The 19,316-nt window shown below is 42.6% G+C and overlaps 1 protein-coding gene and 1 long non-coding RNA gene across 3 annotated transcripts; one reads left to right on the forward strand and one right to left on the reverse strand.

The window, feature by feature from the left end:
* Positions 1-2,910: 2,910 nt before the first annotated feature.
* tdgf1 (teratocarcinoma-derived growth factor 1) lies at positions 2,911-15,539 on the reverse strand. Of its 2 annotated transcripts, none has more exons than XM_078409848.1 (6): positions 15,427-15,539; positions 14,675-14,724; positions 14,407-14,580; positions 10,178-10,292; positions 6,542-6,648; positions 2,911-3,583 (listed from the first exon to the last, which is right to left on the reverse strand). In XM_078409848.1, the coding sequence occupies exons 1-6, from the start codon at positions 15,522-15,524 to the stop codon at positions 3,408-3,410; spliced, it is 720 nt and encodes a 239-aa protein (XP_078265974.1). In that variant the 5' UTR covers positions 15,525-15,539; the 3' UTR covers positions 2,911-3,407. The 2 variants fall into 2 exon arrangements, with proteins under 2 accessions (XP_078265974.1, XP_078265982.1); XM_078409856.1 differs by lacking the exon at positions 15,427-15,539 and adding an exon at positions 14,808-15,025 and having other exon boundaries at positions 2,912-3,583.
* Positions 15,132-18,136, forward strand: LOC144599133 (uncharacterized). Its single transcript, XR_013547965.1, has 3 exons — positions 15,132-15,540; positions 15,675-15,830; positions 17,392-18,136. It is a non-coding gene; the product is annotated as an uncharacterized LOC144599133 (long non-coding RNA).
* The last annotated feature ends 1,180 nt before the right edge of the window (positions 18,137-19,316 follow it).

Here is a 19,316-nt window from a genome sequence, read left to right on the forward strand (position 1 = left end):
TAATTCACATTCTCATTTTATTACATGTCATTTTCCCAATCAATAGCAAATGCTCCCATGCTGGATGTGCATATACTTTTTATGCAATGAGGTTTTCTGTCTCCTTGCAAGTTTTCTAATTACTCGCTACCAGATGCTAAATCTTAGGCACAGAGGACAATTGCAGCAATATTCACAAATAATTTGTTGACAGCTCCTCCATTTGCACATATGTGTCAGTTGATTGATATGTGAGATTACAATCTGAGCATAATCAGCAAGAGCTTTCACTCCATTCCATCAGTCTGACGAAGAATCCCGACCCAAAGCAATGTCTGACCAGAGATGCTGCCTGATCCACTCAGTTCCTCACTTTAAAAAAAATCCATTTCAAGACCCTGTAAACAGATGATTGGGCCTCCTCTGGTGACTCCTTGAACAAATGTCACTACGCCATATACAGTATATTGGAATAGAATAGCCTAGTTCAATTTATTGTCTGTGCTGAATTAGCTGATATAATTCAGTTCAGCAGTGAAGATATCGTTCACAGCTATCAATTGGGGATAAATTCTATGTTATACCCCAAATACTGGAGTAACTCAGCAGGTCAGTCAGCATCTCTGGAGAAAAAGAATAGGTGACATTTCGGGTCGGGACCCTTCTTCAGACATTCAGAAATTCTAGTTTAATTTTTCAAACAAAGATGATGTTATAGACAATAGGTGCAGGAGGAGGCCATTCGGCCCTTCGAGCCAGCACCGCCATTCAATGTGATCATGGCTGATCATTCTCAATCAGTACCCCGTTCCTGCCTTCTCCCCATACCCACCTGACTCCACTATCCTTAAGAGCTCTATCTAGCTGTTCTTGACAAGATAACAGAGTAAATGGAATTAAATGATGCTATCTTTTTGTTCCTCTTGACCTTTATTGTTCTCCCTCCCGTTTTTGTGGACCTCACCATCTCCATCACAGGAGACAGACCAGTGACTGACATCTATTATAAACCCACTGACTCGCACAGCTATCTGGACTACACATCTTCCCACCCTGTCTCCTGCAAAAAGTCTACCCCTTCTCCCAATTCCTCCGTCTACGCCGCATCTGCGCCCGGGATGAGGTGTTTCACACTAGGGCATCAGAAATGTCCTCATTCTTCAGGAAACGGGGCTTCCCCTCTTCCATTATAGATGAGGCTCTCACTAGGGTCTCTTCTACATCCCGCAGCTCCGCTCTTGCTCCCCCTCCCCCCATTCGTAACAAGGACAGAATCCCCCTCGTTCTCACCTTCCACCCCACCAGCCAGCGTATCCAACAAATCATCCACCAACATTTCTGTCACCTACAACGGGACCCCACCACTGGCCACATCTTCCCATCCCCTCCCCTTTCTGCATTCCGCAGAGACCGTTCCCTCCGTAACTCCCTGGTCCACTCGTCCCTTCCTACCCAAATCACCCCATCCCCGGGCACTTTCCCCTGCAACCGCAGGAGAAGCAACAACTGTCCCTTTACCTCCCCCCTCAACTCCATCCAAGGACCCAAACAGTTTTTTCAGGTGAGACAGAGGTTCACCTGCACCTCCTCCAACCTCATCTATTGCATCCGCTGCTCTAGATGTCAACTTCTTTACATCGGCGAAACCAAACGCAGGCTCGGCGATCATTTCGCTCAACACCTTCGCTCAGTACGCCTTAACCAACCTGATCTCCCGGTGGTTGAGCACTTCAACACCCCCTCCCACTCCCAGACTGACCTTTCTGTCATGGGCCTCCTCCAGTACCATAGTGAGGCCCACCGGAAATTGGAGGAACAGCACCTCATATTTCGCTTGGGCAGCTTGCAGCCCAGCGGTATGAACATTGACTTCTCCAACTTTAGATAGTTCCTCTGTCCCTCCCTTCCCAGTTCTCCCTGTCTCCAGCTATATCCTTCCTTTGTCCCGCCCCCCTGACATCAGTCTGAAGAAGGGTCTCGACCCGAAACGTCCCCTATTCCTTCTCTCCTGTGATGCTGCCTGACCTGCTGAGTTACTCCAGCATTTTGTGGGTAGACAGTCAGGATATTTTTCCAAGAATGGAAATATCAAATACTAGAGGGCATAGGTTTATGGTGAGCAAAGTTTAAGGGAGACACGCGGGTAAGGTTCTTTACAGAGGGTGATGAGTCCCTGGAATGTGCTCCTGGCAGATACAATGGTGGCATTTAAGAAGCTTTTGGATAGGCATATAAATATGCAAGGAATTGAGCGATATGGATAATGTAGGGGCAGGTAAGAGTTGGTCTTGGCATTCTGTTCGGCACAGACATTGTGGGTCGAAGGGCCTGTTCCTGTGCTGTATTCTATGCTCATTGCCTTCACTTGAGAAATTGCAATCAGCAAGCAAAGAATTACAACCTCACATGCTAATCACCTGCCAAATATGAGCAAAATGATTGATTTGGTTATAATTGGGATGGGGTGTGAAAAAAACAGGCAAATTTCCTATCTATGTGCAAGTATTCAAGGTTTTTGATGCCTTTGTGGACAAATGGCCTGTAGCTATTTGGGCTGCTACTTGGAAACTTGCCATATAGTTGATGATATGGAGATGCCTGCACCTGTGAAATGTACCTACAATTCCTGATAAACGTGTCAGCACCTTCTGAAAAGGAGCAACAATGAGGAAATTGCACTTCTGAGCCACAAAGGGTCGGAAGACAGTGCAAGAGACTCAGATTGCTTTCACTCTTTGATGCCAAAGGGTGACGTCATTTTAAAATGTGGACTGAGCACATCCTTGAAACTATTAGGAAAATGACAGGACAGAGAAGAGGAAAATGTTGTCATGAGAGAATAGAAGGGGGGGGGGAGGAAATCAGAATTAGTGGCCATTTTCAAAGCATTGAGGAACATCTAGACAATTTAACAATAACAGATACTGGCATAAATAGATTTATTTACATTTTATATTATGAAATAACTTCATATAACAGAAATTACATACAATATTTAAACTATTATTGAAAATATCATTCAACGGTATACAAGTTTTTCCTTGAATAATTAAACTAAAAATGGACTTGATGTTATTCAACCAAACCATTAATCTGTTCAATGCACAATTCCCTCCATTCAATATCACATGTCTCAATCATTGCAATTCTCCCTTGCCTGGCCTTTTACTGTTGCGAATCAATGAAAACAACATGAAAAACACCACTGTATATTTGTTACAGTTACAGATCCACCCACGCCAAAGAATGGCATTTATACATCACATATGTGCATTTAAAGTCTGTCACAAGCGTACCCTGTTGCTTTGCATGATTTTTTTTTTCATAACAGAACTGATGCAGTTCTCTGAAAAAGATTAGAAGTTGAATTATAATTAGTCTTATAGCAGCATCTTTTCATCGATGTGGATAAATTCTCTGGAACATAATTAAAATGTTCTGCAGGGCCTTTCCAGTTTGCAAGACCATACATTCAAAGGTAAAAGTCCAAGTAGCACAATCGTTGTGAGTATCCCAGGCAGCAGCAAGTATCTAATTGGTAACAGCCGAGATCCATCTGACATTAGCTGGTAATATCTGAGATCGTTTAACTCTCTTTCAATATCTGAAGCATAAAAGAAATAGAAGGTTCAGCACAGAAAAAATTATGTTAACTGATTAAAAGCAAATCAGAAAATTATTTAGCTCCAAAATTGTCACAGTTGAAAATTATTACACTGTTTGGAGATGGAGATACATGCCCAGTGAAGAAAGCATGGCCAGTGGAGATGGAAACATGCCCTTTGCCCACCAAATCCACACCGAACATCGATCACCCATCCACCTAGTTCAATGTTATCCCACTTTTGCATCCAGTCCCTGCACAATATGCAGAAGCCAATTAACCTACAAACCCACATGTCTTTGGGATGTGGGAGGAAACCCATGCGGTCATAAGGCGATCATGCAAATTCCATACAGACAACACCCTAGGTCAGGATTGAACCGGGGTCTCTGGCAATGTGCGGCAGCTCTACCAGCTACACCACTGTGCTGCCCTTGTTCTCCAGCTTACCTCAACCTATGGGCATATTGCATAGAACCTCCACATTTTTACTTGGGTTTCTTTCTATTGTCTCAATCACCCACTTTCTCATTTGTTTATTTCACACCCTGAACTTTGGGCCATCTCACATGATAAGTGCTTTCTTCTCAAACATAAATACTTCAATGGCACATTTTGTTTGATAATCCCCCATGTAATTGGGACATTTTACCATCTTAGTGGCAGTATATAATTGTTGTTGTTACACCCCATCACCATTGTCTCCTTAAAAAGAAACAATCATCTGTTCTTATAACTATTACTTCAAAAAGCTCTCTTGATGCGTCATCTCCTCACTGCTTCAGGCCAGCCTTCTTAAAAAACAGTTCCTATTCCTAGCCAGTTATGAATGATAGGCTAGATGGCTCTTGAAATTTCCACACCATATAATATAATTGACCAGGTAACTAAAGGTCAAGCACCACTTCATCCCCCTCTTTTCTGGCCAATTATCACAATCCTGCATTTTCAAGGTTCCTTTCCTAATCCTTTTAATGCCGGATGGTTTATTTTGTTAGCTGATACATTTATCTTCAGGGTGATCTAATATCAACTCTCTCCTGCAGCTTTGATGTATCTGTTGTACAGTACTGGTATTTTCTGCCACAATCCAGGACTGTATCTCTACCTCTTTCAGCTTCTCTCAGCTGTACACATATTCCATGCTTTCATGTTTTGAATGTTACATGTTCCTCCAACTCAACACTAGGAAGAATAGAACTAGCTCCGAACCATGCCATCACAAAATTCCATCGCCTTGTCACTGAATTTATATCCATTAAGCCATCACATTCAATCTTTTTTTTTTACTCAATTGAGCAGCTTTGTTCTCTTTATTAAATTCTGACACATCTTTTCCATATATTCTCTCAAAAGATTTTGTCCTGTGGTAAAATGCTTAAGATAACTGATCTAATGACTATCAACATCCTTGGATGACTCTAGTCGCGTTTTTTGACTTCTCCAATGCTTTTAAGACCATCCGGCCTGCACTGCTAGCTGGCAAACTGACGAAAATGTGGGTGGATGCTCCATTGGCATCCTGGATCACCAATTACCTGACTGGATGACCACAATATGTCAAGCTACAGAACTGTGTCTTGGACATGGTGGTGAGCAACACAGGGCCCCCCACAGGGGACGGTCCTCTCTCCCTTCCTGTTCACCTGTGTACACCTTTGACTTCAGATATAACTCAGACTCCTGCCACCTGCAGAAGTTTTCAGATGACTGCAATTGTGGGCTGCATCAGTGAGGGGAGGGAAGCTGAATACAGAGGTGTGGTCAACGACTTTGTTGAGTGGTGTGGGCTGAATCACCTGCAGCTCAACACCGACAAAACTAAAGAGTTAGTGGTTGACTTTAGGAGGAGAGGAACACCCCTGTCCCCTGTTTCCAATGATGGCGTGGATGTGCAATTTACCAGGGAGTACAAATACCTTGGTGTGTACTTAGACAGTAGACTGGACTGGTCCAGGAACACTGAGACCCAGTAACCGAAGGGATAGAGCCGGCTGTACTTTTTGAGAAGGCTCCGCTCCTTCAACATCTGCAGTGAGATGCTGCAGATGTTCTACCAATCGGTGGTAGCCAGTGCCATCTTCGTCGCTGTTGAGTGCTGGGGCAGCAGGGCGAAGGCCACGGATGGCAATAGGATTAACAAATTCATCAGGAAGTCTGGCTCCGTCCTGGGGGAGGAATTGGATTCATGGGAGGTGGTCTTGGAGGGGAGAATGCTCCTCAAACTGCGGAGCATCTTGGACAAACAGCTCACCCCCTCCTTGACACACTGGTCAACCTGAGGAGTAACTTCAGCAACAGACTGGTTCCATTAAGATACAATACAGAATCCCACAGGAGATCTGTCTTTCCTGTAGCTGTCAAACTGTACAACTCCTCCCCCTTCTGTCATGGGGTAGATTGACTCCCCTATCCCCCCTCCCCAATCTTTGTACATTCCCAATCCTTTCCACTCGTCACTTTAATTTAATGTTTCATGTATTTTGTGCTTTATGACTGTTGGCAGATCAATTTCCCTCCTGGGATAAATAAAGTTATATTGTATCATCTACCCTGGTCATTCACTCTTCTCCCCTCTACCATTGGGTAGAAGATACAAAAGCTTGAAACCATGTACAACCAGATACAAGAACAGCGTTTCCCCCAGTTATCAGATTCTTGAACCGACCTCTCGTATGCAATGGATGGAACTTTTCCAAAATCAATAATTGAGGCTAAAGCTTATGTTTTCCTTTGACAAATGTTCATTCACTGAAACCCACCAATGTTATAAACACATTAACCACTTATTTCTATGAAATTAAAAAGTTATTAGTTGTTAATGAAAACAAATGTACTAATTTCATAGAGATTCATACTGAATATGCTGATATATAGTATTTTACCAACAAAAGATGAAGGTCACTATGACAATGTTTACATTAAGATTGAGATCACACGAAACAGAATGTTTCTTACCACAGTCATCCCGAGATCCCTTGATACAGTGCAAAATCCCATAGCTGCACTTACACCATGTACAATTTTTAGACACCCACGCTCCTTCAGGAATGTAGCCACAGTTTCTGTCACAGAGAAATAAAACACAGGTGACCCTTACACAAATGACCAATAGTCATGTATGAATCTGGACAATAAAACAAACATAAAGGATAACCAGTAATGGGGAATTTTCCTATTTTCTGATTTGATACTGATCTAGGTAATCTTTACCTGAAATGTGGACTCAGCCAGTTAAATCCAAATAGTCTTTTTCCATTCGATACAATCATTAAATGGCATCCATTAAGGGAAATACTGAATTGGTTTAAAAACAGATATTTCTTCAAGTTCCTTTTGACCATTTGGGGGGACTATAGTCCCAAGGTGATCATCTTTCTATGTCTCAGCTCCATCCATATAGCCTCACTGGTCAAATCATCAGTAATATTGACTCGAACTACTGTTGTGACATTCTCATTAATCAATAAACCTACATCCCCTCCATTATCTCACCCGCAGCATCTGTACTCTGGAACATTAAGCTGCCAGTCCTGTCCACCTCTTAGCCAGGTTTCGGTATTGGCGACAACTTCCCAGTCACACATACCATCCATGTCCTGAGTTAATTCACCTTACCCATCAGATCACATTAAAATAAATGTGATTTATCCAACATTCCTTCCTCGCTCCTGCCATACTTCTGCCTATTGTTCCCGATGTTGGGGAAGTCCAGAACAAGGGGTCACAGTTTAAGGATAAGGGGGAAGTCTTTTAGGACCGAGATGAGAAAGTTTTTTTTCACACAGAGAGTGGTGAATCTGTGGAATTCTCTGCCACAGAAGGTAGTTGAGGCCAGTTCATTGGCTATATTTAAGAGGGAGTTAGATGTGGCCCTTGTGGCTAAAGGGATCAGGGGGTATGGAGAGAAGGCAGGTACGGGATACTGAGTTGGATGATCAGCCATGATCATATTGAATGGCGGTGCAGGCTCGAAGGGCCAAATGGCCTACTCCTGCACCTATTTTCTATGTTTCTATTCTGTCCACTGAACTTTCTTTCATCACTTTCCATACCAACTTAGACCCTTCACCCGCCTCAGTCCTGCATTGGATCCCATCCCCCTGTCAATCTAGTTTAAACCCACCCAAGTAGCACTTGCAAACCTGTCTACCGGGGTTTTGGTTCCCTTCCAGTCCAGGTGCAGCATATTCCTCTTGTACAGGTTACCTCTGTGCCAGAAGAAATCCCAATGTACTAAAAAACTGAACCTCTGTCTCCTGCACCAACTCCTCAGCCGTGCATTCATCTGTCCTATCTTCCTGCTCCTACCCTCACTAGCATGTGGCACCTGAAGATTACTACCTTGGAGGTCCTGCTTTTCAACCTTTTGACCTAACTACCTACAGGACTTCATCCATTTTCCTACCTATGCCTTTTGTGCCCACATGCACAATTTCTGGCTACTCATCCTTCCCCTTGAGAATGCCATGCATTCACTCCAAGATATCCGGGACCCTGGCATCAGGGAGGCAACATGCCATCCTAGAGTCTCATTTGCTGCCACAGAATCTCCTGTCTGTTTCCCCTAACTAACGAGTTTCCTACCACTATGGGTCTGCCTGACATTACACTTCCCCGCTGTGTCTCAGAGTGAGGCTACGTGCTACAGACCTGACTGCTGCTGCTGCTCTCCCCTGGCGGGTCCTCTCCCTTAGCAGTATCCAAAAGATTATAGACAATAGGTGCAGGAGACAGAGGTTCAGTTTTTTAGTACATTGGGATTTCTTCTTCGAGCCAGCACCGCTATTCACCGTGATCATGGCTGATCATCCACAATCAGTGCCCCGTTCCTGCCTTCTCCCCATATCCCTTGACTGCTATAATTAAGAGCTCTATCTAACTCTCTTTTGAAAGCATCCAGAGAATTGGCCTCCCACTGCCAAGGCAGAGAATTCCCCAGCTTGAAAACTCAGAGTGAAAACATTTTTCCTCATCTCCGTTCTAAATGGCCTACCCCTTATTCTTAAACTGTGGGTAAGGACTCCCCCAACATCGGGAACATGTTTCCTGCCTCTAGCGTGTCCAATCCCTTAATAATCATATGTTTCAATAAGATTCCCTCTCATCCTTCTAAATTCCAGAGTATACAAGCCCAGTAGCTCCAGTCTTTCAACGTACGACAGTCTCGCCATTCCAGGAATTAACCTCGTGAACCTACGCTGCACTCCCTCAATAGCAAGAATGTCCTTCCTCAAGTTTGGAGACCAAAACTGTACACAATAATCCAGGTGTGGTCTCACCAGAGCCCTGTGCAACTGCAGAAGGACCTCTTTGCTCTTATACTCAACTCCTCTTGTTATCATATCATATCATATCATATATATACACCCGGAAACAGGCCTTTTCGGCCCTCCAAGTCCGTGCCGCCCAGCGATCCCCGTACATTAACACTATCCTACACCCACTAGGGACAATTTTTACATTTACCCAGCCAATTAACCTACATACCTGTACGTCTTTGGAGTGTGGGAGGAAACCGAAGATCTCGGAGAAAACCCACGCAGGTCACGGGGAGAACGTACAAACTCCTTACAGTACAGCACCCGTAGTCAGGATCGAACCTGAGTCTCCGGCGCTGCATTCGCTGTAAAGCAGCAACTCTACCGCTGCGCTACCGTGCCGCCCATGAAGGCCAACATTCCATTGGCTTTCTTCACTGCCTGCTGTACCTGCATGCTTCCTTTCAGTGACTGATGAACTAGGACACCCAGATCTCGTTGTACTTCCCCTTTTCTTAACTTGACACCATTCAGATAATAATCTGCCTTCCTGTTCTTATCACCAAAGTGGATAACCTCACATTTATCCACATTAAACTGCATCTGCCATGCATCTGCCCATTCACACAACCTGTCCAAGTCACCCTGCAACCTCATAGCATCTTCCTCAGTTCACACTGCCACCCAGCTTTGCGTCATCTGCAAATTTGCTAATATTACTTTTAATCCCTTCATCCAAGTCATTAATGTATATTGTAAATAGCTACGGTCCCAGCACCGAACCTTGCGGTACCCCACTAGTCACTGCCTACCATTCTGAAGGAGACCCATTTATCCCTACTCTTTGTTTCCTGTCTGCCAACCAAATTTCTATCCATGTCAACACCTTACTCCCAATACCATGTGCTCCAATTTTGCCCAATAATCTCCTATGTGGGACCTTGTCGAAGGCTTTCTGAAAGTCCAGGTACACTACATCCACTGGCTCTCCCTTGTCCATTTTCCTAGTTACATCCTCAAAAAAATCCACAAGATTAGTCAAGCATGATTTCCACTTCGTAAATCCATGCTGACTCGGAACGATCCTTTTACCGCTATCCAAATGCTCCGCAATTTCTTCTTTTATAATTGACTCCAGCTTCTTCCCCATCACCAATGTCAGACTAACTGGTCTATAATTTCCTGTTTTCTCTCTCCCTCCTTTCTTAACATACCTGTTTTGATACAGATTTATAATGTCCACCATCCTGGTCTATGTCATTCATATCTACCTCAAATATGACCAACTGAGAGGATTTAGATTCTTAAATTTGAACAATACAATTGATCATACCTAATGCGTGCATCATATTCACAACTTCTTCCCACAAAGTGTTTAGGGCAAATGCAGAAACTGCCAAGTACACATGTTCCTCCATTTTGACAACAACTCCTGTTCAGCCTGCTACCTGGGGAAAGAAAATAAATGGTAAACCGTCAGAAAAAATAGCATTGGCCATTTTGAGCCATTTCCTTCAATATCTGTGGCACAATCAAAGTAAAGGCACACTGGTGCAACTGTTAGAGCTGCTGCCTCAAAGCGTCGGAGACCCAGACTTTGGGTGCAGTCTGTGTGGAGTTTGCACGTTCTCCCTGTGATTATGTGGGTTTCCTCTGGATGCTCCACTTTCCTCCCACATCCTTGCAGGACTGCAGCATAATTGCCCTCTGCACGTTGTCCCAAGTATGTAGGGGGCACAGGCAAAAGTGCGTTAACAGGGAACCAGTGTGGAGTGGTGATTGATGATTGGCATGGACCGAGGGGCCTGTTTCCATGCTGCATCTTTCAATCGACCATTGACCATTGATCACTTGCACACTAATTCCATGTTAATCCACCCTTTGTCACCCTGCTGTAGGAAGGATGTTCTTAAACTGGAAAGAGGGCAGAGAATATGTAGGAAGGGACTGTAGATGCTGGTTTAAACTGAATATAGACAAAAAACTGGAGTAACTCAGCGGGTCAGACACCATCTCTGGAGAAAAGGAATAGGTGACTAAAGAAGAGTTTTGACCCTAAACGTCCTATCGATGCTATCTGACCCACTGAGTTACTCCAGCTTTCTATCTTAAGAGTGCAGAGAAGGGGATGTTGCCAGGACTTGAGGCCTTAAGCTACAGGGATATCTTGGGCAAGCTTGGACTTTATTCATTGGAGTGCAGGAGGCTAAGGTGTGATCTTATAGATGTGCATAAAATCATGAGGGGAATCGATAAGGTGAATGCACAGTCTTTCACGCAAAGTAGGGGAGTAAAGAACCATAGGTTTCAGGAGAGAGGGGAAAGATTTCATTGGTACCCGAGGGCAACTTTTTCACAGAGGGTGGCGGGTATCTGGAATGAGCTGCCAGAGGAGGTAATTGAGGCAGCTACAATGACAACATTTAAAAACATTTGGACAAGTACGTGAATAGGAAAGGTTTAGAGGGGTATGGCCAAAATGCAGGCAGGTGGGATTATTGTAGATAGGGCATCTTGTTCTGCATGAGCAAGTTGTGCCGAGGGGCCTGTTTCTGTGCAGTATTACTCATGACTCCATGATAATCAATTAATCAATCTACACTGCAGATATGATTTATTATGAGAGATGATAGAACTAGTTTGAACCAATAGCTGCCATATGCCTTCTTTACCGTTCTATCTTTTTGTGTTGCCACTTTCAGTGCACTATGGATTTGGACCACAAGATCCTTATGTACATCATTACAGTTATGGATCTTGCCTTTATACTTTCTCATTACATTCAAACTCCCAAAGTGCAGCATCTCACACTTGCTAGGATTAAATTAAATCAGATCTTTTAATATATCACAAACAACAAGCAGTAGATAGGACTGTTCGGTGAATTTTTGTAATTTTGCCGGTGCCAAAATATGGCGACACTTGTGTACTGCCTAAGTGAGGCCTGCTATACGATTTTACCTGGTTGTATCCAAAACAAAGCATTTCACTGTCCCTAGGTACATGTCACAATAAAATATAATTGGATCATTGAATCAGGTGAGGTTTTGGGTCGGAACCCTTCTTCAGACTGAATATTTACTTTTGTTGGGCTTCTCAGCATTTTCAATCAGGCAAATTCAAATTGACGACAATAAGTAAAAAATTATAACCCTCAACCACCTAGTCCACAAAGCACATTCAACGTGTTAAATTTCATGGGTCTAGAGCAGTGTTTCTCAATCAGGGTTCCCTGGAACCCTAGGGTTCCGCGAGAGGTCGCTAGGGGTTCCGTGAGAAATAGTGATAAATAGGCTCATAATATGTAAATGCATTTTTGAGTCATTTTTGTGTTTTACATTGTCAATAAACTTGAGAAAAACGTAAGTTATTTTTTGCTTAAACCAGTTATCAGAAATATATATTATGTTTGCCTTATGAACTTTAAGTTTATGAAAGAGAAAGAAAGAGAATAATAAAATATAATAATTTTTACGTGGGGCTTCCCTGAGACATGAAAATTGTTTCAAGGGTTCCGCAAGGGTAAAAAGATTGAGAAATGCTGGTCTAGAGATTTGTATTTATCTGCCTTAGTGGCAGCACTAGTGTGAAGAGGTTTTTAGACCCAAAACGTCACCCAGAGATGCTGGCTGACCTGCTGAGTTACTCCAGCATTTTGTGATACCCTTGATTTGTACCAGCATCTGCAATTATTTTCCTACACTAGTGCCCCTCAATCAGAAGGTTGTGGATTCAACTCCACTTCAGAGAATTTGAAACATAATTCAGGCCAATACCTCAGTTTAGTACTAAGGAAGGGCTGTGTGATTAGAGATATTGTGTTATCTTTCCATTGAGATGTTACGATGAAACCCTCTTGGGTGAACATAAGAACTGGCTTTGCACTGTTGTAAGAAGAATTGAGGCTGTTAATCCTGAAGTCCTGCCAACATTATTCATTCAACTAACATTGAATAAATTGGAATTTTGTCCTGAGCTCAAACTTAAACCTGTGCCCAAAGGTGCACCCATTTTGATGCCAAGTTACATCCAACTATCCTCTCAATTTCATTTGAAAATCACAAACTTAAAACTACAAACAAAGCAAGGCCCAAAGATATGCTGATATATTTCTTTTGGTTTGAAAATCAAGACTCCAACCCTCTCATCATTCACACTTGACTTGACTAAGAGCACAGGCTTGTTTTTCAATTTTTTATGTTAGTTATGCCTTGCGTGAAAGTCATGTGGTACAGATTTCAGTGAAGATAAAGTTTGTATATCGTAGTACAGATATCAGCAAAATAATTTTGCTTACTTACACTTGAAAATCTGGATGCAATATTAAGAAATACCCCCCTTCCCCTCCCCTCTCTCCCACCACACACACATTGCCATAGAACATAGAATAGTGCAGCACAGGGTGGGCCTTTCGGGCCACAATGTTCGGGAACATGATGCCAATTTAAACTGATCTCATCTGTCTGTACTATACCCTGTTCTTCCATGTGCCTATCTAAAACACCACGAAACTCAACCTGCCTGCACCACCATCCCAGGCAGTGCGTTCCAGGTCGCCACAACTCTTGTCTAAAATATATTTGCCCAACTTTCCCCCTCTCATTTTATACCCTTGTCCTCTATGTTGGACATTTCCTGTGGGGGTGGGGGGATGTTCTGACTGTTTAACCTATCTATCCGCTCCTCGTCATTTTATATACTTCTATCAAGTCTTCCCTCAACCTCCCACGTCCCAGATAATACACTCCAAGTCTACCCAACCTCTCCCTGTAGATGAACCCTTCTGATCCGGGCAGCATTCTGGTAAACCTCCTCTGCGCCCTCTCCAACGCCTCCAAATCTTTCCTGTGATAGGGCGAGGTGAACGGCACGCAATACAGCAAATGTGGCCGAACCAAAGTCCTTTTGAGTTGCATCATTTCGATTGACCAACATTTGTAATTCAGAACAGGGCCAGTTTCTTTGCCGAATCGTCCCTCGCACCGAGGGTCCAACAAAAGGGTGTAAAACCTTGCGCATTTGGCAAGGGGATTGAAGTGGGCTATTCATCCCTTCAAGAATGTTCTGCTATTCCACGAAGGATCAAAAATATCATTTTATGTCGATGTCCTTTTGGAGCCTAAAATGTAGTCGATAATTATGATTTTAAAGCGGTGCTTTTTCCCCCTCGGAAGATGTTCCCACCCAGCTGGTCGGATGATAATAAAACCAAGCGAGCGTGCTATGTTTACCTAGTTAAGACCAGTTTGTTTGGATAAGGATTAAAAAGCTAAAGAGAGATTATTGAAGATGTGATTGATTGATCGATTGATTGATTGATCGATTGGTTGATTGAATGGGGGGACGTGGCAATTGAAACGAAACTCGGATAAGGTTTACGACTTCTGTATAAATATTGCAGCGTAAACGGTAACATTTGTACATATTAAGCCATTTTATCGGCGATGACAGTGACCCGCCGCCGTTATGTTAACAGCTGAACCACGATTGGGCTCCCCCCTCTCCCCTCCTTATTTGCAACAATCTCACTCACAGTGGCTTTTTTTAATTGTGGTGACTTACTGTCCGTAATTCCAGCGAACGGTATGACCGCTTCATGGCTTCCAAATTGTCGGTCTTCCGCCTGCTTGTCAAATTGATTAAAACGTCTCAAAGAGGATCTGTGAGTTTTCTCTGTGTGTTTCTGAGCAACGGATTCCAGAGTGTCTTTATCCTCACAATGTTGACCTTCACAGCCTGAAACCGACCAAAGATAAACGGTGGGTATTACAGGATGTCACAAGAAATTGGGAATGCTACAACCGGCCCCAGCTTCACTGAAATCACTCACCAGCTTCAGTCCCCGCAGACTGTAAGATGAAGATCACCGCAGAGAGGAACCTGAAAAACATATCAGATAGCGGTGAACATTGCACCCAAAACCCACCCGAGGGTCTCCCCCGTCATCCCTTCAGCAAACTTACCGAGAGGCCCGTCCGAATTTCATTCTCTTTGCCAACCAAAGATTATAAATTCATTCGTGCATTGAAATCCAATGGACTCTCCTTTTGGAGAGGTGACCGGTGACAGCCACTAACTAACGACACTGTTCGTGCGCTTTCTGACCCTTGTTAAACAGCAGCGATTAACAGAAGCTCTCACCTCCTGCCTCCCGAGCTCCCGAGTAAACTACCAGTACTACCTCAAAGCATGACCCGCCTCCACATTCAAATCAGCATCCCCCCCCATTTCCCTTCGACTGTTACATTTTTTTCATCTGCCTTCATTTTAAATCTCAGTATTCGCACCAACAGTAGTAACAGTTTTACAGTGTTGCCCTGTAACAGTAATTCCCCACATTAACACATGGGAGCCAAGCCATTAAGAAGTCCATTCAATTTAACGCCCTTCGTTTCTTATTTTCTCAAAACAAAGACGTGATCTTTTTTAGTTTACATTGATATCTATTTTAGATTGGGGTTTTTTTTGCGAATTCCTGCCCTTCAAGCAGTATCTGAGGCCACATCCATGATCCTTGTTAACCGGATTTGCTATTAGTGGCTAAAGGCTGCAGGTATCTCGTCAATTGAGAAGAGAATTTACCGGTCCACGAAACATCCCGATCTGATCAACTGTGCGGTGATTGAGATGGTTGTTGGGTCCTTGCATGTATCCTTGTTATAGCAAACACAAATGGTCATCTTAGCAGATCTCAAGGTAAAGTGTACCACGTTAAGCTACAAGCACTGGATAATTCCTTATCAGATGTGCCACCAGGCGCTCGTGCAACGATCTTTCCCTCCCAGATTCATTCTTCCTTTCACAGATTTTCTCTCCTCTTTCTCTTTAAGGCAATTTGATTTCTCATCGCCACCAAGTAAACATTCTTGGGGTGTGAGCCTGAATGGACAGCGTTAGCACTCCGAAACCAGTCATTCTCCCTGTCTTCATCCAGTGGCCAAGGAAAAGATATTTACAGCAGGGGGGCACTTGGATAGCAGTTGGAGGTGAGAATCCTGGCTCTTTTCTACTTGTTAGCCCTGGGTCATCAAGGCCAAATGTCATGACTTGTAAGGGATCGAAAAACTGAGAGAAGATCCATGCTTGCTCAGGTCTAATATCAAGTAAGTTTCTTGTCATGTAACTAATTTCTTAATCTAGACTTTAATTGTCTGAATATCATAAATTACACATTTAGGTAACAATCTATTATGGGAAATTAAATTGAATGCCCTTTGGAACCTGGAAACTCAGTTTTAAGTTTGGATTTAGAATTTCCCAAATCACTAATAAATAGATTGTAAAAATCAATTGTAACTATGATACAAAAGCAAATAACATATTGATTAGAATTGATTATAATTTATAATTGATTTTGTTATATCCCCAGAGGCAGTGTGGAATGGCAGAAGAAATATGTGCTTTAACCCCATACATTAAATCACAAAGTAATGACATTGATAAAATGCTATATGACCTTATATATTTTTTATATATTATTTTTCTTGGAGTAAGCAATATATAGCAAACAATATATTATCACTGGTCCGTAGTTATACCACATGGGGAGCTATAAATCATTAACTCCTCCATTGATTATCTTATCCTCACTCAACACAGTTGGGAAGAAAATGTGTTCTTGGAGGAGGTTTACATTCCACTGAATGCTATCTTGTTTATTGCAAAGTACTTGCTGGTTAGATAAAGTACATGGGATGAATGCCATTCAGAGCTCTCATCCAAATGAGGCTTATTTAAATATTTTGGCTGAGGAAACATTTGTTCCACCTTTATTTGGAATTTAACTGCTCATTGAAGTAGGACTTTAAAGATGCTAATATTTGCACATGCAAATCTAAATTATAAGAGTCTGCAACAATAATTTGGAATTATATTAAAAAAACAAAGAACTGCAGATGCTGCTTTTCAAAAAAATTGGCGAAGTGCTGGAGTAACTCAGTGGGTCTAGCAGCATCTCTAGAGAACATGGGTAGGTGACATTTTAGGTCGGGACACTTCTTCACACTTACATTATGTCTTTACTAGATCAAAATACCCCAGGCACCACAGAAGAATTAAGTAAATGTGAATCACATTCACATTAACAGAGATTATAGCAAGAGGCATGAGTTTGGTATTAAGGAGGAGAGAGGCACTGAGATGGGGAGATTCACAAAGGGATCATCCTTGTTCATAAGGTCATAAGTGATAGGAGCAGAATTAGCCATTTGGCCCATCTAGTCTATGCCATTCAATCATGGATGATCTATCTCTCCCTCCTAACCCCATTCTCCTGCCTTCTCTGCCTGTTAGACAATAGACAATAGGTGCAGGAGGAGGCCATTCGGTCCTTCGAGCCAGCACCGCCATTCAATGTGATCATAGCTGATCATTCTCAATCAGTACCCCATTCCTGCCTTCTCCCCATACCACTGACTCCGCTATCAAGAGCTCTATCTAGCTCTCTCTTGAATGCATAGAGTAATAATTATTCCCAGGAAATAAACTTTATTTTAAAAATTTTTAAAATATATATTGGGACCTATCCTCTGTTCCCTTCACCATCAGGTCTGACTACATGAAGTTGCCGAGAATTTGGTTTGGAGGAATCGGGAGTGCAGTAAAAATTGGTAGGAGCCGAGAGACAAAGTCCAACAGAAATTGGGCAAGTGGGAGCAAAGCTCCTTCTCAATGGCGGGCAAGAACCTGATCATCCGATGTGAGGTGCTTTTGCTAATACTGCACATGGTGCATGTGTAACCCATATCCTACCACTGTGTCATGGCAGATACCCAAACTGTCTTTCCATTCAGTGGGGATTCCATGTTAGAGCTTGTCCGACAGGTTGCATTGTACAAATCTCCAGATGCTGTCTGTGTGAGGTTTGTACATTCTCCATTGTCACTAAGTGGCTTTCCTCCAGGTGCCCTGTTTATTTTCCCCCACATCCGAAAGACCTGTGGGTTTCTAGGTTAATTGGCCTTTGTTAATTGCCTCTAGTGTATAGGGAATGGATGAACAAGTGAGATACCATCAAACTACTGTGAATGGGTGATGCTGGTCAGTGTGGACTCGGTGGATCACTTTATCCCACACTTTATCACAAAACTAAACTCACTTCAGCCAATACAAAGGCTCTACAGAGAAGGACAATAGTTGGGGTCCTACCCCAACAATAGTTGGGAACACTGAAATGCTGGACCTGGGTAATGGCCTCTCGAATGTTTCATGGTGCATTGTTTAAGATGGAAATAGGAGTGACATTGAAATATTATAAGAGAACATATTAAATTGATGGTACAATAAGTGCAAAGGAACATGTGTACTCCTGCACCTATTGTCTATTGTCTATAACTGTATTTGCTGTGTACATATTATGAATGTAGTATATGTTTGAAATTAAAAATAGGAGTTTGCCTCAAGATGAGTTAACACATCATGTTTGTTAATAGAGATGGAAACCTCCTTTGGCCCCTCACGCTTCCCTGATTCTGGCCTTGGATCTACTTTCTTCTTCAAAACCTAATCTCTCCCTGATCCCAGCATCCAATTTCTCGCTTTGCTTTCAAGCTCTGCATCTCACCCCTGGCTTTTCTGATCTCTCTGTTTTCTCTGCTGGGGCTCAATGCTAAATGTCTATCCTGCTCAGCAGCTAGCCAGCCTCTCAATCCGACAGGATGTTGTCAGGAAACACTGACAAATTTTTATAATCAGATGCAGGTGCAACTTCAGCAGTACCGATGTAAACCCGTTCTTTAACCACAAAATGTTTTTAAAATCTTACCAGTTGTCTTCTTTTTACCTCAGAAAGTATAAACAAGAAAATGACCCTAACAGTCCATTCAGCAGTTCCTAAACCATCTAGGTGAGCCATTCAGACTAGTTTTGCTGTCATCTGGTCCTGGTTCCATTTTTAGATCCTTGCTTCTATATAACATCTGAAGATTGAATTTTTCATATAAGCAGTAAAAAAACAATCATATTCCTAGACCTCTAAAATAAAAAATCGAAATGCAAAATTTCAACATAATGATATTTTTCATTCAGTATTCTGTTACAAAAATGTAACTGAATTGCAATGTGAGGATTTCATAGAATCATAGAAACCAAGAAAATAGGTGCAGGAGGAGGCCATTTGGCCTCTCACTGCCATTCATTGTGATCATGGCTGATCATCCACAATCAGTAGCCTGTGCCTGCCTTCTCCCCATATCCCCTGATTCCACTAGCCCCTAGAGCTCTATCTAACTCTCTTTTAAATTCATCCAGTGAATTGGCCTCCACTGCCTTCTGTTGCAGAGAATTCCACACATTTACAACTCTCTGGGTGAAAAAGTTTCTTCTCACCTCAGTTTTAAATGGCCTCCCCTTTATTAGACTGTGACCCCTGGTTCTGGACTCCACCAACATTGGAAACATTTTTCCTGCATCTAGTTTGTCCAGTCCTTTTATAATTTTATACGTCTCTATAAGATCCCCTCTCATCCTTCTAA

The sequence above is a fragment of the Rhinoraja longicauda genome, chromosome 1 (genome assembly GCF_053455715.1).
Source record: "Rhinoraja longicauda isolate Sanriku21f chromosome 1, sRhiLon1.1, whole genome shotgun sequence".
Taxonomy (NCBI): Eukaryota; Metazoa; Chordata; class Chondrichthyes; order Rajiformes; family Arhynchobatidae; genus Rhinoraja; species Rhinoraja longicauda.

What these genes read in the sequence shown, in the direction of transcription:
- tdgf1 (XM_078409848.1), bottom strand. Translation starts at nt 15,524, where the DNA reads ATGACCATTTGTGTTTGCTATAACAAGGATACATGCAAGGACCCAACA. An exon ending in TCGGGATGTTTCGTGGACCG is followed by an intron (nt 14,725 to 15,426) that starts GTAAATTCTCTT and finishes TATGTTTTTCAG; the next exon opens with GTTCCTCTCTGCGGTGATCT. An exon ending in GGGATCTCGGGATGACTGTG is followed by an intron (nt 3,584 to 6,541) that starts GTAAGAAACATT and finishes TTTATGCTTCAG; the next exon opens with ATATTGAAAGAGAGTTAAAC.